Here is a 9,554-nt window from a genome sequence, read left to right as displayed (position 1 = left end):
AAATACATGTTTTCTCTTCATTGTATATATATATATATATATATATATAGATATATATATATATATAGAGAGATATATATATATATATATATATATATATATATATATATATATATATATATATATATATATATATATATATATATATATATATATATATATATATATATATATATATATATATATATATATATATATATATATATATATATATATATATATATATATATATATATATATATATATATATATATATATATATATATATATATATATATATATATATATATATATATATATATATATATATATATATAATTTTGCACATATATAGGCAAAGACAAATCAAGAAAAGCCGGGGGGTCCTTCTGCTGCGGCGTGGTTGACCCGCTTGGTCATCCTCGCCTAGGGCCCCACCGCGGCAGTCAAGTCGATCGGTCGGCTGCTCGCCCGTGCACCGCTACGGGTGTCTGCTGGGCGCCTGCCCAGAGAGCCCGTGCCTCCGTCGCTGCTCGCCGGCTGTTACCCGTGGCTGTGGCGGCGGCGGAGGCTCCCGCTACGAGCTTGCATTGCTCGCCCACACGAGCGGGCTGCTCCTTGAGCCAGAGCTCGGAGGGCCCGTTCCTCCGTCGCTGCCCCCCGGTTTATACCCGTGGCTGAGGCGGCGACGGAAGGGCTCCCCCACCCGCCGCACGCCCGCGGCGGGTTCCCCTCTGCGACGGGCCGTCCACTGTGACAAAGGCCCGTTCCCCCTTTTTAGGGGGTAAATCTGAAAAGGAAAAGGAAGGAAGGGTGCGGCCCGGCAACATTCGCTCGACGTCTGGGAACGAAGAAGCAGACATGCCCCCCAAAGCATCAGGAAAGGCCGCCAAGAAGGCTGGCAAGGCCCAGAAGGCCATCGCCAAGGGTGACAAGAAGAAGAAGCGCAGGAGGAAGGAGAGCTACTCCATCTACATCTACAAGGTGCTCAAGCAGGTCCACCCCGACACCGGCGTCTCCTCCAAGGCCATGTCCATCATGAACTCCTTCGTGAACGACATCTTCGAGCGCATCGCCGCCGAGGCCTCTCGCCTGGCCCATTACAACAAGCGCTCCACCATCACCAGTCGGGAGATCCAGACGGCCGTCCGTCTCCTCCTGCCCGGTGAGCTGGCCAAGCACGCCGTGTCCGAAGGCACCAAGGCCGTCACCAAGTACACCTCCTCCAAATAAGCAACCCCCCAACTTGCTTGCACTGGAAAAGAACCGGCTCCATCGGAGCCACAAACTATTTCCCGAAAGAGAACGAAGACGGTTAGTCCCTCCCGCTCTCTCTCTCTCTCTCTCTCTCTCTCTCTCTCTCACTCACACACAGAGCTGACACACCAAGGGATGCATGGCAAAAATAATCGGACCGAGTCCCGCCAGAGCTCGCCAAACAGCGACAAAGGCTTGAAATCTCCAATGCTTCTCTCGGTCGTTTGTTGTTTGCCGGGGATCGCGATGAGCGATATATGCAGTCATAGCAGCCGTCATCAGTAGTTAGTGATTCCGCCCCTCCGTTTATATTTATTTACTTGTTCTGGTAATTCCTGTCTTCCTGCCTGCATGTAGTCCCCACATATTCCCTACTCGTGCACCCGCCAGTTGAAATAAGTTAAGAGAGAAATCAAAGCCCCCCAATCAATTGATATGAGATTATGAAGCAGAAGGATATGTGGGAAAGGCAAGCTACTACGTCGGTGACCTGTGAATAACTTGACATTTTTCCATGTGTATATTTTGAACATTTGTATCCTGTGTAACCTATGTACTGTACATCGGGCAGGCTGTTTATTTAGAGCCTGCTTTGATAACCGATTATTTTTGTAATTTTCATGTTTATTTTTATTTTTGTGTCTTATGTAAAAGTTATCAATAAACTATTAAAGCAAAAACACTCAGCGCAGACGGCAGTGAGTGCAGACCCTCTCTCCTCACTGCTGCTCTCCCTGACTTGCCCCTGCAGACGGCCCGGTTGAGCTTTCAGCTCCCGCCTCTGCTATGGCGGCAAGACGGAAGCGGCCCACGGAGTCTGCTCCTGACGACGGGGACGGATGGACCCGCGTGCAGAGCAAGCGGGCCCAAAGGAGGACGCTTCACGAGGACGGCGGGGAGGACCGACCGAGCGGACCCCTGCCGGAGTGGAGGCTGGTGTCTTCGGACTTCAGCACCCACTACCAGGCCATTCGGTGGATGGAGGACGAGCGGAAGCTGCGACTCCGGGTGACGGTCTCCCGCGCGGGGGACTTCCTCATCCGTGCGTGGGACTGGGACCACGCCACCACCCTGGACGAGATTGCTGCTGGACGGACCCGCGGCATCACCTTGGAGAAAAAGGAGGCGGCGGTGAAGGGTGTCCTGCTTGGATACCCTACCCACCTCCCATTGGACACGGTGTTGGCGCACCCCTGCGTTGCAGCTGCTGTGAGGTGCCACTACAACGCCGGCCACGGACGACGCCTGCCCACCCGGAGCGTGCAGCTGACGCTGCGGGGACGTGTCCCCGCCTCGCTGGACCTCGGATGCTGGGGACGATTCACCTGCCGCCGCTACGTGCCGGAGCCTGTGCGCTGTTTCAAGTGCCAGGCCTTCGGCCACAGGCAGCGGCAGTGTACGAGGACAGAGGAGCTGTGCGGCGTGTGCAGCAGGGACCACGCCACGAGGGACTGCGTTCGCCGCCTTCGGGAAGGTGTGGCGCGCCCGGTGGCTGTGTGCCCCAACTGCAGTTCCGGGCACCATGCCTGGAACCGCAGGTGCCCCGCTCGGCTCTGCAGAATCCCGGGTGCCAAGCTGCGGAGGACGACATCTTCGGCGGACCCGGCAGCAGCGCGGCCTATGAAGCCGCCCACGGAAGAGAGGACGACACCCCACGGAGAAGGACGGAAGAGGAGGCGCCGCTGACGGAGGAGGAGGACGGGACCCACGGAGCAGAGCGTCCCGACACCAAAGTCTCCCGCTAGGGAGATGGAGGTGGACCCACCACGTCTGACGAGGACGGAGACGGCAGCGGCGACAGCCGAGGTGACACCCCCAGCTGTGTCCCCGGAGGTACCCGCCAGCAAGAAGAAAAAGAGGACCAGGGACCAGACACCTGAGACGAGGGACGCGCCGACGACTACGGAGGAGCCAGCACCCCGCGAGGCCCCCAGTAGCTGCCAGGCGACCCAGACCCCACGGATCTACACCTTCAGTGAGGGCGAGCTGGTGGATCTTCTGATCCGCTACGAGCACCTCACTGAGCAAGAAGAGGAGGCCAGGTTCGAGAGGATCCCGCACGAGACAGCCCTCCCCTTAGTGAGGAGGACACTCCGTGAAGGGAAGCCGCTCCCTGACTCCATCTGCACGGCCCGCCCACACCACTTCGATCATAAGCAGGAGGTTGAGTGGGCGACGTATGAAGAAGAAGACGTCTCGGAGGACGAGGTCGACGTCGGAGGCGTGGACGAAGACCTCTTCCTGAATGCAGACAGAGACCTCACCGACGAAGAGCTCGCAAGCTACTACGCCGGTGACCTGTGAATAATATGACATTTTCCCCTGTGTGTTTGTGAACATTTGTATCTTGTGCAACCTATGTACTGTACATCGGGCAGGCTGTTTATTTAGAGCCTGCTTTGATAACCGATTATTTTTGTAATTTTCATGTTTATTTTTATTTTTGTCTTATGTAAAAGTTATCAATAAACTGTTAAAGCAAAGGAACACTCACTCCACTATTGAGCTACCCACCTGAACCATGTCTGGCCGCGGCAAGGGAGGCAAGGGACTCGGAAAGGGAGGCGCCAAGCGTCACCGCAAGGTTCTTCGGGACAACATCCAGGGCATCACCAAGCCGGCCATCCGTCGTCTGGCGCGTCGTGGCGGTGTGAAGCGCATCTCCGGGCTCATCTACGAAGAGACCCGTGGTGTGCTCAAGGTGTTCCTGGAGAACGTCATCAGGGATGCCGTCACCTACACTGAGCACGCCAAGCGCAAGACCGTCACCGCCATGGACGTGGTGTACGCCCTCAAACGCCAGGGCCGCACCCTGTACGGCTTCGGTGGTTAATGCCGCTGCCTGAGCGAGCCCGACCTAACCCACCCACCCCGGACCTCTTTGAGGTCCACATTCTTATTCACTAAGAGAATAGTAGCACACATTTTACTTCAGTTATATTTCCTTTTTTTCTTTCTTTCTTTCTTTCTTTCTTTCTTTCTGTTTCCTCCCTCCCTCCCCCCTGCCTAATCATGGTTCACACCTCCGCCCACTGCTCCCCATCCACCTCATTTGACACTAGTGAGCTCCAGTTTGTTTCTTCAATCCCATCTTTTCCCTCCCTCCCTCCCTCCTGCCTAATGATGGATCACACCTCCGCCCACTGCTCCCCATCCACCTCATTTGCCACTAGGAAGCTCCAATTTGTTTGTTTCAGTTCTTACAGAAACATCATTTTGCCATAATTTCCCCTGTCCCTGTCAATTCTTTGTAAAATCAGTAACAGGATATTTATGAAAAGAGAGAGAGAGAGAGAGAGAGAGAGAGAGAGAGAGAGAGAGAGAGAGAGAGAGAGAGAGAGAGAGAGAGAGAGAGAGAGAGAGAGAGAGAGAGAGAGAGAGAGAGAGAGAGAAAACTATATTGGAAAATACATAGACAAAACAAAGCGACGTCTGGACGGGAACAGGAAAAGAAAGAGAGGAAGAATGACATAGAAAGGTTAAGAAAGAAAAAAAGGATGAGAAAAAGAGAAAGAAAGCAATAATGAGAAAGACGGCAAATATATAGACAGAGAGAAAGAAGCCTCCCCTTCTTGATCCACTCCTTCTATTGTCTCTTGGAATGTGCAGGAGTGTATAGGAAAGCAAGGGTAGGGTTAGAGGGTGAGGGACAGGCTCAGAACGAACTTGACAGGGAAAGGCTGAGGAAGTGGGAATCTTCCTCTCCCTCCTCCCTCCTCCTCCTCCTCCTCCTCCTCCTCCTTCTCCTTCTTCTTCTTCTTCTTCTTGTTTCTCGTTGTCGTCCTCATCATAACGTTGCGCCCTCTCTTACTGGACCCGCTTTTTCAGATACGTTGAACCAGCCCCGCCACCGAGTAGCCCGCCGGAACCCTGGGCAAGCGTCTACATGCCCAACAGTAGACATGTGGATGACTAAAAAGCTGCAAATACGTTTCTATGAAAGTAGGTGTGCCTGCATGTAAATAGGTGTGCCTGCCTGCCTGCCAATTAAAGCGAACGGGCTAGCTAACAGACAAACACAAAACTAGCTAGCTAACAAACTAAAAGACAAACTAGCTAGCTAGCAAACAAACAAACAAACAAACTCACTAGCTAGCTAGCAAGCAATCAAACAAGCTAGCTAGCAAACAAACAAACAAACAAACAAACTAACTAACTAACTAACTAACTAACTAACTAACTAACTAACTAACTAACTAACTAACTAACTAACAAACAAGGTAGCTAGCTAGCAAACAAACAAACAAACAAGGTAGCTAGCTAGCAAACAAACAAACAAACAAGGTAGCTAGCTAGCAAACAAACAAAATAACAAGCTAACTAGCAAACAAACAAACAAACAAACAAACAAACAAACAAACAAACAAACAAACTAGCAAGCAAGCAAGCAAACAAGCTAGCAAACAAACAAACAAACAAACAAACAAACAAACTAACTAACTAACAAACAAACAAGGTAGCTAGCTAGCAAACAAACAAACAAACAAGGTAACAAGCTAACTAGCAAACAAACAAACAAACAAACAAACTAACTAGCAAACAAACAAACAAACTAACTAGCAAACAAACAAACAAACAAACAAACTAACTAACTAACTAACTAACTAACTAACTAACAAACTAGGTAGCTAGCTACCAAACAAACAAAATAACAAGCTAACTAGCAAACAAACAAACAAACAAACAAACAAACAAACAAACAAACAAACAAACTAACTAACTAACTAGCTAGCTAACTAGCAAAAAAGCTAATTAGGGAGCTAGCTCGTTTGTTTGTTGCAAGCTAACTTGTTAGTTAGTTTTGCTGTGGGAGTTTTGTTCTTAGTTTGTTGAGGTTTGTAATGCGTGTTGGCTTTCCTTTTTTTTTGGGGGGGGGTCTGCTTGGGATGGAGTATTGCGATTTCTTTTTACATATGTTAGATGACTGTCTCTTTTTAGTGATTCTGAAAGTCCTTTAGCGAAAATAATCACTTGGATTATAGTGTCTTTCCTGCAATATTTGCCTGTGCAATGGAATAAGTATTATTTCATCTATCACTGAAATAGTTGGATGTTAATACAAAAATATTGCCATACTCAACTCCTAATACCTCCCCAATTGTTTTTTTTTTTTAATGCAAGACCATAGGTAATAGTAGCTGTATCTACAAAACGATTGGTAATAGGATTATCTGTTACTCAAGCAAATGGTACAAATAAATCATTCTCCTTGAACAAGTTTGTTTTTACATCCTGTGCATATGGGAGGAAAAATGAAATCTAATAGCGCTTTTATCAACTCTTTCATAGTTACTGAAATATTCTAATACCTACAACCAGAACAGATATATTTTCATTATTGTATTTGAGAGGTATAGAGGGAAGTAATTGCTTGTTAAGGCTTTTATTCTAAGAATCTACCTCAAAAAAGTCTAAAAAGTTCAGAGTTAAAAGTGTAATGATTACCGAAGTAGAAAAATCATATAAGATCTCTATTCATAACTCCCGTAACACCTAGGTGTGAATATACTGCTCCTGTATGGTTTATGGTAGCAAAAGACTTCAAAGATATCATCAAGAGAGAATCATACAATGTAATAAACTCTACCCACATACTGGCCAAAGAATATGCTAAAGATATTTCTCAAGGAAAAGAAAAAATCACTCCTTAGCAATGGCTTTTAGTTACAGCAGAATAGCAAATCTTGGGGTTCGCCGTCAGCTAGGGGAACCTACATGGAGCTATGTGGGTGTTTCTCCTTAAAATCTTTTTTTTTTTTTGTGTGTGTGTGTGTGTGTCTGTGTGTGTGTGTGTGTGTGTGTGTGTGTGTGTGTGTGTGTGTGTGTGTGTGTGTGTGTGTTCTTCTAATTCTAATTCTAATTCTTATTAGCTAGCGCGAGGTGAGACTCCTGTATGGCAGTGTCTGTGCTGGCTGGCTGGCCCTGGTGGTTTTGCACTTAGTTTAGCTTACCCTCCCAAACGTTTTCTTCTTCTCCTCAGGGTCTACCTCGCCACCTAGCACCTGTGTGTGAGGCCGGATGTTTAGGTTGGGTTAAACTATACCGTGTGAAGGTGAAGGTGAAGGTACAAACCGATGCATGCTTTCTCGGGTGAGGCAGGGGATCATACATGACGTCAGTGACTGACTGACTGACTGACTGATTCATTTTACTCATTCCGGACCTACTCCACAGGCCACAGCGGGTCGGAGCCCACCCAGCTACTACCTACCTACCTACCTACCTACTTCATCTCGGCGGGGGCAGCGCCGCATCTGATCTGCACGACGGCCATCATCGTCTCAACGACCTACCTCCCGGCTCTGTTTTGCGTTTTTTTTTATTTGTTATGTTATGTCTTGTGGGTTGTTGTTATCGTCGTTGTCAGCAGAGGAGTCCCTTACCTGCCGTGAAGAAAACAAACAAACAAACTAAGTGTGGGAAGCCTGCCAGACGTGGGGGTTGTTAATTGTTGTCATGAATGAGGGTCGGTCTTCTTCCTAGTAATATCAGCAGGAATTGACCTAGGAATGTCACTATGTAGTTGAGGGTGTGTGTCCAGAAGTCTCTTTTTGGAAAGTGTGGCTCCCTAGGGAAGCCGGATTAAACGGTACTGTTGTCGTCCCAGAAAGGCCGATTGCGATTACTTCTTCTCGGTCTTCTTGGGCAGGAGCACCGCCTGGATGTTAGGCAGCACACCTCCCTGGGCAATGGTGACGCCGGAGAGGAGCTTGTTCAGCTCCTCGTCGTTGTCGCGGGCTGCGTTGCCGGCCAGCTCGAGCACCTCGGCGGCCAGGTACTCCATGACGGCGCCAGGTACACGGGGGCGCCGGCGCCCATGCGCTCGGCATAGTTGCCCTTCCTCAGTAGACGGTGGATCCTGCCCACGGGGAACTGCAGGCCGGCACGGCTGGAGCGGGACTTTGACTTCCCCTTCACCTTTCCTCCCTTGCCGTGTCCAGACATGTCGACAGTGAGTGGTGGGGGCGTGGACTTGCGCTTCTGCTGTGGGCTCGGAGAGCGAATACCTGCCGCTCGTTCGTTCGTTCGTTTCTCGATTTACCCCCTAAAAAGGGGGAACGGGCCTTTGTCACTGTGGACGGCCCGTCGCAGAGGGGAACCCGCCGCGGGCGTGCGGCGGGTGGGGGAGCCCTTCCGTCGCCGCCACAGCCACGGGTAAAAGCCGGCGGGCAGCGACGGAGGAACGGGCCCTCCGAGCTCTGGCTCAGGAGCAGCCCGCCCGTGTGGGCGAGCAATGCAAGCTCGTTGCGGGACGCCTCCGCCGCCGCCACAGCCACGGGTAACAGCCGGCGAGCAGCGACGGAGGCACGTGCTCTCTGGGCAGGCGCCCAGCAGACACCCGTAGCGGTGCACGGGCGAGCAGCCGACCGGTCGACTTGACTGCCGCGGTGGGGCCCTAAGCGAGGATAACCAGGCGGGTCAACCACGCCGTAGCAGAAGGACCCCCCAGCTGCTCGCCCGAGGAGTGCTGGCGTTCCACCCCGCGCACGCTGGCCGGCCGTTTTCCCGGTGATAAGCTGCCCCGCGCTGCACACCACACTGTGCACCCTCCACCTCGCGCCAGCCTCCATCACACTACTGCTCCTGCCTCGTACACTCCGTGTACGTGTACGTGTACACACGCACTGCCTGTGCTCTACCTGTTTTGGTATTAAGACCAGTGCTACAGCTGCCAATTAGAGACCCCCGCTCTTTTCCGACGCCGAACCCTGAAGGAGTGCCAGCGTAGGACACGTCCACGAAGGGGGCCTTCAGAGGGCTGGTTATAGGAAATTGTGGGGTGGCCGTCAGGGACTCTGATAGGTGACAAAGACCCGTAAGGGGCAACGACGGGCCCAGTCTGAAGACTATTTAGCCACCCGTTCGTTGTAGGTCACTGGCATCCAGCCCTCACCCCTCACCCTTAGCTAGCTGTGTTCCCGTTGGGGGCGGTCTTGTTTTTAGGGTTCTTAGGTTTACTGCTTGTGCTTCTTTGTCATGGGAAAGCAGAAAGGCCGGCGTAAGTACGCCCCCCCGCCTGCTGGTACTGTTGCTACCCGCTCATCTCCCTCCCCTCCGCCCACTCGTGGTGGTGTTTCCCGTTCCCGCCCTCCTCCCTCTCCTCCGCCCGCTCGCGGTGCGGCCTCCCGGACCCGCTCTCCTACCTCTCCTCCGCCCGCTCGCGGTGCTGCTTCCCGCCCCCTCTCTCCTACCGCTTCTCAGCACTCCTCTGCTGTCTCTGGCTCTGACCCCGGCCCCGCTGTTCCTACCCCTGCTGCCTCTGAGTCTGTCCTCGGCGCCGGCCCTCTCCTCGCTGACTCTGACTCCTGCCCTGGCAG

At 51.2% G+C, this 9,554-nt stretch overlaps 2 protein-coding genes across 2 annotated transcripts in view; both read left to right on the top strand.

The window, feature by feature from the left end:
- LOC126991533 (uncharacterized) overlaps positions 1-9,554 on the top strand; it is a 77,134-nt gene that overhangs the window by 10,548 nt on the left and 57,032 nt on the right. The window lies entirely within an intron of this gene.
- Positions 3,758-4,230, top strand: LOC126991536 (histone H4). The gene has a single exon (XM_050850277.1). It carries the CDS (start codon positions 3,758-3,760, stop codon positions 4,067-4,069), a length of 312 nt encoding a protein of 103 aa, XP_050706234.1. The 3' UTR covers positions 4,070-4,230.

Source organism: Eriocheir sinensis, unplaced genomic scaffold (genome assembly GCF_024679095.1).
Source record: "Eriocheir sinensis breed Jianghai 21 unplaced genomic scaffold, ASM2467909v1 Scaffold3, whole genome shotgun sequence".
Lineage (NCBI taxonomy): Eukaryota > Metazoa > Arthropoda > Malacostraca > Decapoda > Varunidae > Eriocheir > Eriocheir sinensis.
Note: the sequence above shows the minus strand (reverse complement) of the source record. Positions and strands in the feature narration are given on the sequence as shown.

What these genes read in the sequence shown, in the direction of transcription:
- LOC126991536 (XM_050850277.1), top strand. Translation starts at nt 3,758, where the DNA reads ATGTCTGGCCGCGGCAAGGGAGGCAAGGGACTCGGAAAGGGAGGCGCC.